This window comes from Peromyscus californicus, unplaced genomic scaffold (genome assembly GCF_007827085.1).
Source record: "Peromyscus californicus insignis strain IS unplaced genomic scaffold, ASM782708v3 Scaffold_5__1_contigs__length_169319896, whole genome shotgun sequence".
NCBI classification, from domain to species: Eukaryota; Metazoa; Chordata; class Mammalia; order Rodentia; family Cricetidae; genus Peromyscus; species Peromyscus californicus.
Window position 1 is genome coordinate 154,633,992 of NW_026294573.1, and position 17,151 is coordinate 154,651,142.

Genomic DNA, 17,151 nt, shown 5'->3' on the forward strand with positions numbered 1-17,151 from the left:
TGAATATAAATATATATAACATACATGTATGTAACAATAATTAGAGAAAAAAAGAGGTCATAAACTTGAAAAAGAGCCAGAAGGGGCATATTAGTGTGAAGGGAAGACATGGAAGGGGAAAAATGATGTAATTATAATCTTAAAAATAAAAGAAATAATAAAAAAAAATGAAACTCATATTTGAGTACATAAGAATGTTACAGTCATTGCTTTAGAGAGTGAAAGATCATGAAAAATTATCTACTTCCTAAAAGAATGACATTATTCTGTTTTTAATAATATTCTGCAGATGACTCCAGAAAGGCAGACAAGTTACATTCATGCATTCATTCATTAAGTATTTACTGAGTAACTGTCATATTAAAGGCACTATTCTAGGTACTGGACAAAGGTAAAGTAAACCAATAGTCCATGTTCTCACAAAGCATACATTCCAGTAAGAGAAACAGGGAGGGAGCAGTGCTATGAAAATAATGAAACAAATTATTTGAAAACAACCACATATGGGGAGGGAAGCAGGAACTGTAATTTTAAACATGCTTAGGCTAGGTGAAACCTAGTGGTAAGAATGAACATGAGTTACTAATGGAATATTCAAATGGATTTATAGATCTACCAATTTGATCTGTTAGTATTTCACAAATTTTACAAATGTGAAAACAGACTTGCTCCAATGCTGTTCAAACTTTATTTTAGTAAAAATATACCTAAATTATTTTATTCATTTGTTGGTTGGTTGGTTGGTTTTTAAGACAGATTCTCACTATGTAGCCTTACATGAATTCACAGAGATCTGCCTGTCTTTGCCTCTAGAATGCTGAGAATAAAGGCATAGGATTCCACATCCAGCTACACCTAAATTCTTGATTCTCTCAGTCTCCCACTTTAGCTATAAACTGGAGGATGATGGTGGGAATTCTCTCACAGAGATGCTGTGAGGAGGAAAGAAAAGCAATTAAAAAAATTTGTCAATAATTGACAGTCATCACTTATTGCAGAGTAAAGTTTAATTTTATTTTATGTATATGAATGTTTTGCCTCCATGTATACCTCTAGCCCACATAGTAAAGTTTAATGTAATTACTAATTTAGCCACTCAAGAAATGAGGCCTATTATAAATGCTTAAAGACTCAAAAATTTTTTACTCCCTTTAGAAGCACAGAATAAAATAAGACAAGAAGCACTGTTTCATTTTGATAATACCTTACCTGTTGGAAGGAATCTTCAAATAAAGTCTGTCGGGACACATTGATCTTTACGTGACTGGGTAGTGCATTAGACTAAAAATAAAAATATCGTATTGTGTAAGCCACAGCATATGTATTATATAATGATCAGACTAAATGATTATAAATGAGATTTATTTACCACTTTAGTACCTGGCACAAGTAACGGAAGTGAGCAAGTTTCCACCTAAAGCTGCGTTCATAAGCAATCTGTGGACCACCTTTAGTTCTAAAGAGAAGCATAACAAATAAAACTGTAATATTAAGTATGAAACTGTGCATGATAAGCCCTTAGTTTATAGAAGTCCTAAAATCTACTATAGACTACTTAAAAGAATTTTTGATAATTCTGTTTTGATTTTTTTTTTTTATATTTTATTTGTGGGGAAAAAAAACTACAAGAATTCTGATAATTCTTAAAGCTGAGGAAGTCAGGGATTCTATATAAGAGAAACATGAGGAAAAAACCCTGTACCTCATCTTAAACTTGATCCGAACAAAAACAGAGCAAAGCAAAATTAAATTCTTGGAGCAAGTTACATGCAGATCATGTGACTCAGCTGGACAATGAGCAAAGAGGCAGACACAAGATTCAGCTCCGAGTAGGAGGCACTCCTGCCTAGAGTCTTAACAGAGAATATAAGGCACTTTCATGTTAGAGTTAGCATAAAATCCTGTCTTCTGCTGTCACAATCAGGGAAGTTCCTTCATCCAAGAGAGTTTATCAAACACTTAGCAGGGACCTGGAGTTCTAGACAGTAAAAGCATTATTTGCTAATAACATGGAGAAAAGTGGCTGTTTTGTGTAAGAAATGCACCAATGAAGGAAATACACAGAATAAAAAAAGTAAATTATATATTGTGTATCTTAAGGAAATAAATGGCTTATTACTTCTTAAAGGGGAAAAAGGCCTTGTTAAAAGAAAAAAATAAATAGGAAAATAATATAATAGCTCTCAAAGGTCATGAGAAGATAAAAATGAGCTAACATATCTAAAATGCTTAAAACACTCTTTGGCATGTAGTAATTACTACACACATATTTGCTATTGTTATTATATAAAATAATATATAATGAACATATATTGTTTAATTAAAAAAATGTCACACCACAAATCATTCTGGAACAACATAGAGCAAAACCAGTTATAGTTAGAAATTACCTCTACATGTCTTCTTAGCCAAAAATGACTTGTTTCTAAATTTGGGAATACATTAGAGACTAAACTTCCTGTCTTCACTAAGTAGTATTTTTCAAGTTCGGGTTTCCACTTACACGGATGACTTCCCATTGCGAGGGTCTTTGAATGTTGTTGTTCTTGTGTTGTGATCAACAAAGTACCTAACACCTTCCCGAGTATACCTGATCTCCCAGCCTTCTGGCAGGGGTTCTTCATTTGGTAAGCTATAAGATAAAATCACAATCATAAGGTGGGTATGTTTTAGGTACTTACAGCTCACTGATTCCATCCATCCATCTACCCATGTGTGATAACTTAAGACTGTAGTATACACATACCCTTGAGTTCTTGGGTCTTCCCATTGGGTTGTTTTTGTATTATGATTCACAAAGTAAACTCTGTCTGTTGAATCCACTCTTTTTTCTAAAACATAAAGTATGAATAACATTTAAGAACAACTTTATAACTACATACATTACACATATTTTTATAAACATCCTATAAACTTACCCCAGCCTGGTGGTAAAGGTCCATATGGGTCATTTTCTGCAGCTAACATTGAAGCCTGGTTGAAAAAGAGGTTCAGGACAGAAATAAAATAACAATTTTAGCCAGAAATATACTAATATAGTAAGCAATTAACAGTCATATCTTAGAATTTTTTTAAATATTATGAAGTAATAGGAATATAGCAATTTCAAGAAACAAAGTTCAAAAATATTATGAAGACTGGCCATCAGCTGCTATAATTATTAGTAAATGACTTAGAAATAATATACTAATATCAATACGTTAATTTCCTAGTCCTTTCTAAGGAGTAAGAGATAGGTGAACAGTATATAGAGAATGATGCCATTTAAATGAGACGTTATTTCTTCAAAAATAGAAAAATTATAGTATAATTACTCTGCAAAATAATTATTCAATGGTAATATATACACATTTTGATAAATATTTGATCATACTACCACTATAGATAGTGCTAACTATACTCATTATCTCTCCATCTTTATCTTGTCTTTCTTGATAATCAAACCACTAGTTTTGTTTGAGCAATGTGTCCATAAGGAATAGTCCACTGAATCTGAATTAGTAATGTATAAAGTGAAAATTCTGGCCAATGAGGCAGAAGGAGAAGGCCCTGATCCTTTGCTAAGGTGTCCTTTGCTAAGCTGCTAAGCAAATATTCAGGGGCTTGCTAAGTACAAGGGCCTGCTACAGGAAAGCTCTCCCCTTTCAGTTTACCCTTCCCTTTCATGGCAGAGACTCTCGAAATCAGGCCAAGGACAGCAGCTCTTTATTTTCAAAATAGCTGGCAAAATGCATGACAACAGAAGTTGCAGGAAAGATGCATGGTAAGAGATGGTACTGGTAAGATGTGTGAACAGAAGGTGCAGGTAAGATGCACGACAACAGATGGTGCAGGAAAGATGAGTGACAACAGATGGTACAGGAAAGGTGAGTGACAACAGATGGTGCAGGAAAGGTGAGTGACAACAGATGGTGCAGGAAAGGTGAGTGAACAGATGGTGCAGGAAAGGTGAGTGACAACAGATGGTGCAGGAAAGGTGAGTGACAACAGATGGTGCAGGAAAGGTTCATAACAAGAGATAATGCAGGCAAGATACATGGTAATAGATGCTACTCTAAAAGGCAGAACTCAGCTGCTTGACAGCACTATTAAGTCAGAGAATGCTTCTTTCTTTTTCCAGCCCTGGTATTCTATTGAGGTAACTTAACTTGCATCCATTTAAGAGGATTCTGCTATTTAGCAGAAACTATTTTGACACATACCCAATACCTAATTTTGTCCTGTTTCCAAATTTTCATGGACACAAAGTCTTACACAGAAACAAAACAAACCTCATAGTACAAACTTTCTTATTTACTATATACAGGATGAGCACCCTAATCCAAAATCTAAAATACTCCAAAGCCAGAAAAATTTCAAGAATGTTTACTCATTTATATGTATCAGAAACAATATTAAAGATTAACCAAAAATAAAACGAAGCAAACATACCACTGAAATGTAGTCTACATATTTTAGAAAGCCACCAAAGTAAAGGAAAGAGAACATTAACACCTTGTAATTTGCTTATTACCGAATAGAGGTATCGCTGGTTGAACTGTTGCATAGCTCCCTGCAATTGATTCCGCTGAGATTGCCACTGTTCAAAATTCCGAACAGATTCCATGGTAGGCCGCTGCCAGGTTGTTGTTCTGGTGTTATGATCCACATAATAAACTCTTCCACGGTCATCAACTCTTCTTTCCCAACTACCACAAATAAGCAATAAAAATGAAGCAATGAGTAATCTCCTGATAAATTAAAACATCCATATTTCTACTTTATTTATCTATTGGCATTGCTAAGGATGAAACCCAGGCAACTGAGCATGTTAGGCATGTTCTCTACCTGTGGACCTACATCCCAGTCTTGGTCTTTTGAGACAGGGTGAAGTTATGGAGACCACACTGGTCTTAATCCATGGGACCAGTAGGCTTTCAACGCACAGTTCTCTGGCTTCTCCCTCCCAAGTGCTAGACTTACAGGAATATGAAACCAGGTCTGGCTGTTTTTATTCTTCAAAAACAGGATATGAATCTGTGAAGCGTTTATCTTTGCTGAACTCCTATCCTATCACAGACAGACTTACTCCTCGCTAATTCTTGAGAAACAGTTTTCAGGCACATTGTCAGAAGAACCTAGCACTTTTTCATTTCCCAGAGTCCCGTAGAGGCCTCATCTGAGCTGCTGGTCCCAAGTGTGTCTTGTGTGTCATCCTGCCCTGCCACTCTTGTAACTCCAGAAGAGCAGAGGCCCTGTTCTAGATCTCTTATCAACCAGAATTCTACTCAGGCTCCAGGGTTCTGTTTACTCCTTGTATTTCCCAAAACCTGGGATCTACTAAGCCAGTTTTTGTCATTAATTTTATTCTATGACTAATAATCCCCTCTGGATCCAATTCAGAAGTCTTCCAAACTTAGTATTTCAAGGATAATGGGATCTGTTGACACAGAGAAATATAATGGGATCTGTTGACACAGAGAAACCCAAACTCAAACCCCCTCTAAAGATATATATATATACACACACACACACACATATATACTTAAGTATATACACGGGTCAAACAAAAGAAATGTGTGACTCTCCAAAAATAGTGATGTGTATTATTATATTTCATGAGATTTAATAATGTAAGAGATATTAGACTGATCCCAAAATTAAAATCTACAAGCTTAGTTACATGTAAGCTTATATTAAACCATATAAAAAGTTATAGTTTTAAATAATTTATAGTTTTAAATAATCGAAAATGTACTAAATAAAGTTCCTGCTCCTACCCTGTCTCAAAGTCAATGATAAACTGATGTTCCTTTGCTTTTTAAAATAATTCTTTACACACTGCATTGACAGCTAAGTTAAATTATACTATTGAATTCCCCTCAAACATTCTCCCTATGCTTGGAATACATTCCTTCAGCCTTTGACACCCAAATGCCTGGCTTCAAGTGTCAAATGAAAGAACTTAGCACTTGGTCCTATGGTATTGAGAACTTATCACTGGAAAACATAGATGTGGTGTTTCAATAGAGCACATCCGAAGGCTCATTTTAAATAAATAAACAGGATCACCATGTTAAAATAAATAAATAGCCGGGCGGTGGTGGCGCACGCCTTTAATCCCAGCACTCGGGAGGCAGAGCCAGGCGGATCTCTGTGAGTTCGAGGCCAGCCTGGGCTACCAAGTGAGTTCCAGGAAAAGGCGCAAAGCTACACAGAGAAACCCTGTCTCGAAAAACCAAAAAAAAAAATAAATAAATAAATAAATAAATAAATAAATAAATAAATAAATGTTTAAATAAATAGGATCACCATGTTATAGTTATTCATTTAATCCATCCATTGAGAACCATAATATAAAGTCTATTTCACTAAAACCATTGTCCAAAAATTATAACGAGATTATCTTTAAATTCTTATTTATGAATATATCTATACATTTAAAACTTACACACAAAAAACCTAACTAAAGATACATAAGGATAATGCATTACCCTGGAGGCAAAGGCTGTGGTCTCTCCCATGTGGTAGTTCTAGTATTATGATCTACATAATAGGTTCTACCATGAGGATCTTTTCTCTGTTCCCACCTATAATAAAAGTACAAAAATAGAAATAAAAAAACAAAAGATTAGAAAATCTGAAAATGTTATAGAATCAGGAACATTAAAAACAGGCTTTACTTCACAAGGCACACACACACACACACACACACACACACACACACACACACACACACCAAAAAAAATACTATAAACATATTTTATTTGTGGGGTTTTTTTTGGGGGGGGTTCCCAAGACAGGGTTACTTTAGCCCTGTCTGTCCTCGAACTCAAACTTACAGAGATCTCCCTGCCTCTGCCTCCTAAGTGGTGGGATTAAAGGCATGAACTACCACTGCCTGGCTATAAAGGTATTTTGACCTCTTAATTATTGCTTCTTCACAACAGCATTGGAAAATAAATAATTGTAGTTAAGAAAGAAAGCATAGAATACTCAAAATTTTTAAATTTATCAATTTATACTCTTCCAAATTAGCAGAAAAGAAAAATAATCAAGAGTAAAATAATCTCAGCAAAGAGCAAGCCTAAGGTACTAAATGCCAGTAAGTAATATCCATTTTGCCTTTGATTTTAAAATTATGCATCTAAAAGGTTTTCAGCAGAAGCACCTTAAAGACACGTGGTGGTGCTGTCCCTGCCAAGTCTGTCATCTCTGTGTGCAGTCTCACTGTGCACATCTACTCCACTCTTTATTTCGGTAGTCCTGAGAATGAACATCACAAACTTATCTTTTCCTGAAAGCTTCTCAATGTGTTTTCCCCACTTTGATTTTCTTTTCTTGGTTCCCTATTTCTTCTTCTCTGCAATTTTCTCAATATGACATATTAGGAGGGGGAAAAAAAATTAAAAAAACTCTGACCAGTTTTCATAGTGCTGGAAAAGTATCATAAGGACTGCTTAAAGAGAAAAGACATCAACAATCTTACTGAGCACCAGACCCTGCAAGCTAATACCAACCTGCCAGGCAAAATGTGCCCACTGGTCAGATAGCGGTTAGACCACTTACAGAGCAAGCAGCTACGCTCTTGATTGGATTTGAGGCTTGCTCTACTGAAGGGAACTCATGCCTGGTATTGGAAAGCTGGTCAAAATCCATGGGTAGGACAATCACGGGTCCAAGGGGAGAACCCACTGATGTTGTTTGCGATAGCATCATGTTGTCTAACCGTCTACTAAATATTTATATTTACATAAACTTGTGCTGTTCTATACTTTGGTCAGAGAAGTGTCTTAATGCAGAGGGTAGTGGTTACACAAAGCCTTACAACTATTCAAAGTGCTAAGAATAAGTGACTGTGACTCCTCAGCTGTAGAAGGACATCTCTATCAACCCCCCTGTGAAGGCTCAGGGAACACTATGGAAGAGGGCACACAAAGAATGCAGATCCAGGGAAAGGTAGGAGTGTTGTGAAATGCTGTCCTCTGGATATGTCGTGGCTGGTGAACACATGAACCCAGTGGCAAAGTTACCTGTTTAATATCTGCACAAGATCAAGCCAGTTAACACTAACATGGAAAAGGGAGGGTTTTCCAAGGCCCCACCCCCAGCTGGGAAGCTACTAGTAGTTGACAGTAAACTGAAAGTCACTTTTGGAGAGGCACAGGCACCAGTAAGTTGGTCATGACCAAATGAATGGTCCCACACCCATGTGCATACAGACAACATTAACTGAACTCAGTGGGGTAACAGGAAAAAAAGGAAGTTGGGAGGGAACTGTACTAGGGGAGAGGGGATAGCTAGAGGGAGGGGTGGAAGAAATACGATCAAGATGCATTATATATATAAATATATATAATTAATATAAATTAAAATTTTTCATGTTTCTGCATTTCATCTTCATTTTCAATTTTAAAATAAAACAAATTGAAAATATATTCATTTCTGATAAACATAGGAATCCAATTGAATTTAACTCACTGTCAGAGAAGCCTTCAGTTATTAATTTACTTTCTTTCTATTGTCTTCATATACTAAGACTGCAGCACATAATACAATTATTTTCTAAGGAGAGGTTGTGCCTATGCATTCATATTTAAAAATAACAGGAACACAAATTCATTCAACAATTTGTCACACCTAAGAAAACCAAGTCATAGAATGCTCAAGTAATGCCCATGAACAATGAAAATCCCCAAATTTACACTTACACTAAAACCACAGAAATTATTAAATTACCTATTAAATTATCAAAGCATAAAATACTATACCAACATTTATGCTATTCTGCACTTCAAAAATACAAACTACTCTTCTCAGAGCATATCATTAAAATAAGTGACATGACATTTTAGATTTGCTTCATTTATTCCTTTTAAGAAAAAGTTTATGGGAAGGAAAGACTTAGAGAACTTAGATTTCACAGGCATTTCAGGAATACCTATAACATACATCTCAGGCCATTCAGTTATGTGAAAGCTTAACAACCAAAACTAGGGGCATTTCAGGCAACTTCTGGCAATGGTACTTTTGCTATTTTTAGGTAATAATTTCTAAAACCAGTCCTTATTACAATGCTCTGGTTTCAAAATGTACTCTTTATTGGTTTAACTCTAGCTTTGATTTTTATCAGAATAATATATACTTTCAAATAGTTCATAATACCTTCATAGTAGTTAAATAGACTCATACAGTCTATGGGTCACATAGCTCAAACAAACACACCTGCTGCCCCCCATCACTTTATATTCTCATCCCCACGGCAAAATTTTCAAACCATTTGTACATGCTCTGGTATTTACTTCTTTTCTTATTAACATGCTTAACTTCATATGACTTAATTTCACATAAAATGTATTGACTTCTGGCTGTGAAAAGTAAAGCCATAGGTCCCTTTCCTGAACATCTAAAAACACTTAACAGCCTCTTCCCATCCAAACTAACATCCTTCTAACTGTGCAACTAGTTACAGAACTCTGAATTATATGAATTTGAATGAAAATGGCCCCCACTGGCTCATATATTTAAATGGTTGGTTTACAGCACTCAGGTAAATTTGTTTCCAGCTTCTGTTGATTCTGACAAGTCTGTTGTCACTCTCATTAGTATAAAACCTGGTTTGTTTGGCCTTTTAACAAAATCTCTGGGGGATGGAGAGATGGCTCAGCAGTTAAAGGTACTGGTTCAGGACTTGGGTGTGATTTTCAGCACCCATATGCTGACTCCAGTTTCAGGAGATATGACACTCACTTCTCGTCTCCACAGGTACTGCATGCATATGTTGCACGGATATGCAGGCAAGCAAAACACTCATGCACATAAGCAAAAATAAATATTAAAAAAAAATCTCGGGATGGACTTGATATTTCTTTTGGTGGGGCAGGAGGGCACACAACAGAATAAAATGTTCATGGTGAATAATTTAAAATAGGTCTCTTTTCACTTACCATCAAGAGTTTTGGTAAGTCTTTTCTCTAAGAAAAAATTTGCCTATCATATTTGTGAGTTTCTTGTCATTTTATTACAGATCTCCTCTTTTGTTTTCTGAAACCTTATAACTAGTCATCTAATATTTCAACTTGACTTGTATGTTATACACTTAACTTTTTGCTCTATTTGCTGGCAAGTTTCTTTACCTTTATCAACTAAAGTTTCCACCGATTTACTTTGCCTGGAGACTTTAAATTCTTTAAACATTCATTTTGCACAATACCTGGCTGTGCATGTGATACATTTTCTTATCCTCTGATAATATTGAAATAGTCTCCTTTCTTCAAGCAGCATTTTCTTTTTTTAATTAATTTTTAAAGTTTATCATCATCATCATCATCGTGTGTGTGTGTGTGTGTGTGTGTGTGTGTGTGTGTGTGTGTGTGTGTGTGTGTGTGTGTGTGTGTGTGCCGGCCACTGGGTGCATATGGAAGTCAGAACAGTATGTGTGGGAGTTGGCTCTTTCCTACCACCATGTGGATCCCAGGGACTGCATGATGCCGGGCTTGGTGGCAGATATCTTCACCAAAAAGCCATCTCTTAAGAACTCAAGTAGCATTTTCTACACTGTTTTGTCCCTTTTCACATTACAAGGCTTCCCTCAGATGTCTAATGAGTAGGGTTCTAAAACAGGGCTTCTGGGTTATAGCATTAATTGAAGGTGATATACACTGTATTGTAGCTTTGTTAGAAAACCATGAGTATCTGCAGTCTTTGCGGTAGGCAGGGGCAGAGTATCTTGAATAGAAGTCTCTTCTGACCACACATAAAGGTACCAAAACTTAAATGATAAGATCTACTAGGGAAGCACATGCAGATCACAGTCTGAAACCACAATTACACAATGGTAAAACCAAATGAACAAGTAATAAGCACTGAGAAAAAAAGTTTCAAAAACAGGAAAGAAGTCTGCACACAATACTGTGATGAGCAATCAAATGAATAAGGTTAATCAGAGCCCTCTAGGGTAGTTTCAAAGGCTACATGTCAACATTCTAATTAATGTAGACTGTATTGAAAACTAATGTGGTAATTTGAATGAAAATGGCCCCCACTGGCTCATATATTTAAATGGTTGGTTTACAGTAGACTATTTAGGAAGTATTAGAAGATGTGGCCTTGTTGGAGAAGGTGTGTCACTGGGGGTGGGCTTTGAGGTTTCAAAAGCCCACACCAGGCTCAGGTTCATTCTTTTTCTGCCCACTGCTTATGGATGTGGGCTCTCAACTACTGCTCTAAGGCAATGCTTGTCTACTGCCATGTTCCCCAACTATGATGGTCACAGACTAAACCTCTGAAACTATAAGTAAGCCCCCAATTAAATGTTTTCTTTTATAAGTTACCTTGGTCATGATGTCTCTTCACAGCAACAGAACAGTAACTAAAACAAGTGTTATATTTTTATCACAGTAATTTCAAACTGTATTATGCACACATGGTATCAAGTCTAAGTCTAAACTTGTATCTTGAACGTACACAAAATGAATGAATAATTAATATGAGTATCTCCAGTACTAAAAAGAATAAGTAAGGATAAAGCAATCTTTAAAGAAAATTATTGGGAGTTAAATAATCATACTTAAAGGAGATTAGGAAACTTAAAGGACATTAGGAAAAACTAAGATAAGGAAAATCCAGGCTGGTAATAGAGCCCTTTGGAGACTGTCACCAGTATTCACTAGCAATGGAAATGGATGGCTAGCTGATATCAGGGATGCAAGATCACACACAAGAACTGGAGTTATGACAAGTGTGTCATGGTCACTACTATACAAAGTGAAAATAAAATCAAAAGGTCTTGCAGATTCACATCAGGTTTGTATGTTCATTTTGTACAACACATATTTTGACCAGATAAGTGGTTGCTAACTACAAAAGGCAGTTTCACTGGAGCAAATAAATAGTATGAATGTTCCAACTTATAGTTAATTTTTAAAAAGATTTATTTTTATTATTTTTAATTATGTGTATGTGTGTCATGTAGGAGTGTGAGGTATGTATGTACATGAGTGCAGGCATCCGCAGAAGTCAGAGGAATAGTACCTTGGAGCTAAACTGTGAACTTCCTGACATGGAGTTTGGGAACTGAACTTGAGCTCTCTGCAAAAACAGTCTGTACTGCTGATTCATTTCTCCAGCCCCTAGACTTATTTTTTTCAACAAAAGGAACATTTCATATACATATGCAGTCAATAGTCATACATCATCAGAAATTTTCTACTTAAATGGAAGTCAAACATTAAAAACATTTTCTTGACATACCCTGATGGCAGAGACTCTGTGTGGGCATTTCTAGACCGTGGCCACAGAGGTTCCGCAAACCCTTCTGGCTGCCTTAATTTATCAAAAGCAGAGTTATTTCTGGAATCAGAGTCAGGGTCTATGAGGCTCCGAGCTTCTGGTCCCACTTCGGCACTGGTAGAGGGAATACATTCACCGTGTTCTGAGGGTGCTGGGGGTTCTTGGACAGGAGGCTCTTGGATGGTGGTGCTAGTGCAATTGGAAGTCGAGGCGGTTTCTTCAGATGGTAGTGGAGTACCCATGGTGGAAGTACTATCAACTAGGACAGATGAAGATGATTCTCCATTTACTACAAGGGAAAATAGCAAAATGACCTATGACTAAATTACCTAGTCAATTTACTACACTTGCTCAATGTCCGATGCTCAATTCGAACTGAGCAATGTACTAGATACTGAAGAACATAAAATAATAAGAGATGTTTTTGAAATCAATTTTTAGGAATAAAGTGAGTAAATAATAAAAATTTTAGGAATTTTAAGAATAAGTTGGTAAATGAGAAAGTTTTAAGTATATATACTAATAATTTTAACTTCAGGCAACACATCAACATTAAGAAAATAAATGTTTTCCCTCCAAATCATCAACTTTAAATCTCCTATCTTATATGTAAGTGGCAGCTAGTCTCAAAACAAAACTAAATAAAAAACTCTTTCATCCAATAAGAAGTACATGATTGCATTAATTCTTAAGATAGTACCATAGAGGACTATAAAAAAATACCCAACAGTTTATTCTAAACTATTTTTTTTAACTTTTTGAGATGTTTCACAGAGTTACCCAGGTAGGTCTTGAAGGTGAAATCCTCCTGTCTCAGCCACCTGAGTAGCTGGGATTGAAAGTACACCATCAAGCCCAGCTTCCATTCTACACTTACTTAAGAAATAACTCACTGCTGAGACTTACTGACACCTTTTTTTTTTAAATTTTATTTCAAGTATAATTGATCCATTTAGACTATATGTACACATATAATTGAGTCAAACCTGTGCTGTGGGATGATCCTTCTGTACACTGTGAATATGTATTACTCCCATTGGTTAATAATAAAGCCGTTTGGCCTATGGCAAGGCAGGATAAGGTTAGGCAGAACAATCAAACTGAGGACTCCAAAAAAGAAGGCAGAGTCAAGGGAGACCACATGAGCCAGCCACTCAAGAAGCAAGATGCTAGAGGGCCAGTAAAGCCATGGCTACGTGGTAATACATAGATGAGAAATGGGATAATTTAAATATAAGCTAGTTAATAATAAGCCTGAGCTAACAGTGAACACTTTGTAATGAATTTAAGCTTTTGTGTGTTTATTTGGAACTGGGCAGTCAGGACAGAAAACTCCGCCTCCAGTTACATATGGCACTCCAACGTGGCACATGAAAATACTCATAGAGCTTGAGAGCCTGAGAAAGCTTTAAAAAAAAAAAGAGTTCTAGATACACAAAAATGGAGTCAAGAGCAGCTTTATAGTTCATGTCTCTCATGGGGGTCATGACACAAAGACTCGTCCCCTGGCTGCCACATGTGTGCTTGAGCTGCAGCACGGCGGATTCCCACAGTGTCAGGGCCCTGGAACAAGCAAGCGTGTTCTGCATGACAGGTTTAGGGTTTGGGCTCATACAGACAAAACAGGTTAGAGATACACAGTAAGGGCAGATTCAGGCAAAAAGGCCTCTAAACAGATCACAATATGTTTAAACAATATGTGTAGACTTGGAAGAGAGAAGAGAAAGGGTAACAGTCATAGATTTAAAAAATGATTTTAAAATAATAATAAAGTTCTTAAAAAGGAAATAGAATAATAAAAAAAAATATGATAAGCCATGTAAAAATGGGAAACAAATGGAGTCTGGATTCTACACTTAATTGTGTTGTCTTTAGATTTTTTTTGACTGTTAATGGAAGAATGATAACTACTGAGAGACATTTGATTGTAAAAGCTACTAAATTAAACCAACCTATGTTTTAAAAAATATTTTGACTCCAAAATTTAAGTCAAAAGACATGTCACTTTGGGGGAGAGGTTGTGTTTTTGTTTCCATAGGAAAAGAGAGGCAGGCTGTGGATTCATTCTGGGTTAAGAAAAATCAAGTTTCAGCAAGGAAGACCCCCTTAAAAAAGTCTCCGAAGGGAATTGATGGCCCAGGTGATCCAACATCCAGAATAGCTTCCAGGCTTCTAAGATAATCCAGCCTCACAAAACACTGACAAGATTTAACAATTGTCATGATTTTCTCAGGGTACCTTAAAGATTACCTGTGGTGATATAATGTGTCCCTCAAAATATTGTGAACCCTAATAAAGCTTATCCAAGGATCAGAGGAAAAAGCCAGCAATTATATTAAACATAGAAGTCAGGCAATGGTAGTATATGCTTTTTATCTTAGCATTTGGGAGGGAGAGATACATTTGGATCTCTGTAAGTTTAAGGTCACACGGGGAACAGAGCCAGGCATGGTAACACATGCCTTTAATCCCAGTACTAACCATAGAGGTCTGGAGGTCTGTACAGACAGACAGGAAGTGATGTAGCTGGGTGGAGAGAGGAAGTGAGTTGGCAGAACAGAAAGGCATATAGGCGTGGGCATACAGAAAGTAGATCTTTTTGGAAGCTGAGGACTCGGTAAGGTGAGGTTGGCTGTGGCTTCTCCTATTCCTCTGATCTCTTGGTTTTCACCCCAATATCTGGCTCTGGGTTTTTTATTAATAAAGACCATTTAGCAATTCATCCTACAATTACCAGCGCCCACCAATCATTAAGAAGTTGTCTAGAAAACTATGTCCACATTCCCAAAAATATTGGTTATAAATGTTTGTTTTCATTTAAGGGGGTTTGGTTACAAATTGTTATTGGTCATAGTCAATCTCTTTCTAACAGAAGAAAGAGGGATATGATATAGAAATGATGGGGAGAAGGGTAGATTATTATGATGGGGAGAAGGGTAGATTATTGAATCTACTTTAATCAAAAAAAACAACTGTTAATCTCAAAATATTTTAAATTGGCATGTATTTTAGTTTATACAAATTTAAAGTTATTTCTGTTATGCTGTATTATGTTTCTACTCTTGTTTAGGATACTGTGCTTATACAGCTCATTTAAAAATATAATGTATAATTAAAAATACAGATTAATAAACATCTATAATAGTCAAGCTTACAGTAATGTTAAATGTTTTCAAGGTCATACAGAGATATATTTCAAGAAGGTAAATGGTCTTCAAACACTTCAAAGACCTACAGAATATGGCATTTAATATGTTTAAAAACTTAAACTTTTATCAACAGTGAGGCACATCTGCTCCTGACAGCACCAATTATTTCAAAGAGGTTGATGGGCATTGAAGAAACTTCATTTGGAGTTTGTTTTCTTTGTGGCAAAAGCTAGCCATGTGGACAAAGAAATTGTCCTTGCCTCATTTGTTCAGTTACTGGCCAAACTGGACCAGCAGGACACAAAGAAAAGTGACTGCCAAACTTTGCCAAGACAGGGTAGGACAGTCCTTCAAAAGTCCATGCTATAGTCTGCTGTGGGATGTTCTGTATGGCAAATGTGTTGCTGATTGGTTAATAAATAAAACACTGATTGGCCTTTGGCTAGGCAGGAAGTATAGGTGGGACAAGGAGGAGAATAAAGCTGGGAAGTGGAAGGCTGAGAGAGAGAGACACTGCCAGCCGCCATGATGAGAAACAGCATGTGAAGATGCCGGTAAGCCACGAGCCATGTGGCAAGGTATAGATTAATGGAAATGGATTAATTTAAGCTGTAAGAACAGTTAGCAAGAAGCCTGCCATGGCCAGTTTGTAACCAATATAAGTCTCTGTGTTTACTTGGTTGGGTCTGATGGCTGTGGGACTGGCAGGTGAGAGAGATTTGTCCTGACTGTGGGCCAGGTAGGAAAACTCTAGCTACAATAGTCTGTCAGATACTATAGACCTGTAGGCCAAAGACTGATGCCCCGACATTACAGAGGAACTTTGGGTGACTGTCCAGACAGCCTGATATCCCTGTCATTAGGTAACATTTCACGCTTCTGGGATCTTTGATGGAGATGAAGACTAGATAGTCATAATTTTTCTTAGTTATGAGAAAAGGTAAATTAGATATGAAACTTTAGACTCACCAAGATAAGATGGATAATTGAATGAACTTTAGACTCTCCAAGATTAAGATGAATAATTGAAAGTTTTCTCTGATTTTGTCAAATACAAATTGACTGGATATTGGAACTGTAATTCTTGCTCAGTAACTGTTTTGTTGTATGTAGTTTTACTATGTTAAAGTTAAAACCTTTTTGATTAGACAAAATGGGGGAGATGCTGTGTGATGACCCTTCTGTACACTGTGAATATGTATTACTCCCACTGGTTAATAATAAAGCTGTTTGACCTATGGCAAGGCAGGATAAGGTTAGGCAGAACAATCAAACTGAGGACCCGGATAAAGAGGGCAGAGTCAAGGGAGAAGACACGAGCCTAGATACCAAGAAGCAAGATACGGGTGGAACGTTAAAGTCGCAGCCACATGGCAATACATAGATGTATAGAAATGGGTTACTTTAAATGTAAGAGCTAGTTAATATAAGCCTGAGCTAACACCTCGAGCATTTTGTAATTAATATAAGCTTTTGTGTTTAACTGGGACCAAGCAGTCAGGACAGAAAACTCCACTTCTGGTTATGAACCCACAAGGAAGAAAATTCAAGATGGCAGATTAGAGTCAACAAGCATTTGCTTGCCTCTCTCTGAGGGTGAATCAAAACACTAAAAACACTGAAATACAACAGAGGACAGGAAGAGACATGTAAAATAGACTAAAGAACGAAGAAAGTGCACCTTAGTACCAAGTATGGCAAAGACAGACACGGCAGTATCAACACAGTTCTG

General features: G+C 36.5%; 1 protein-coding gene across 5 annotated transcripts in view; it reads right to left on the bottom strand.

Moving 5' to 3' along the window:
- Nucleotides 1-17,151, bottom strand: part of Wwp1 (WW domain containing E3 ubiquitin protein ligase 1) — a 134,335-nt gene that overhangs the window by 56,481 nt on the left and 60,703 nt on the right. For 4 of the 5 annotated variants that reach the window (XM_052717006.1, XM_052717004.1, XM_052717003.1 and 1 more), the window contains 8 exons: nt 12,232-12,559; nt 6,474-6,569; nt 4,514-4,688; nt 2,919-2,973; nt 2,747-2,831; nt 2,504-2,632; nt 1,381-1,456; nt 1,210-1,281 (listed from right to left, as the gene is read on the bottom strand). In XM_052717006.1, the coding sequence (XP_052572966.1) occupies nt 1,210-1,281; nt 1,381-1,456; nt 2,504-2,632; nt 2,747-2,831; nt 2,919-2,973; nt 4,514-4,688; nt 6,474-6,569; nt 12,232-12,559 (1,016 nt within the window). The remainder of the gene's footprint in view (nt 1-1,209; nt 1,282-1,380; nt 1,457-2,503; nt 2,633-2,746; nt 2,832-2,918; nt 2,974-4,513; nt 4,689-6,473; nt 6,570-12,231; nt 12,560-17,151) is intronic. The other variant, XM_052717005.1, reaches the window with a different exon arrangement.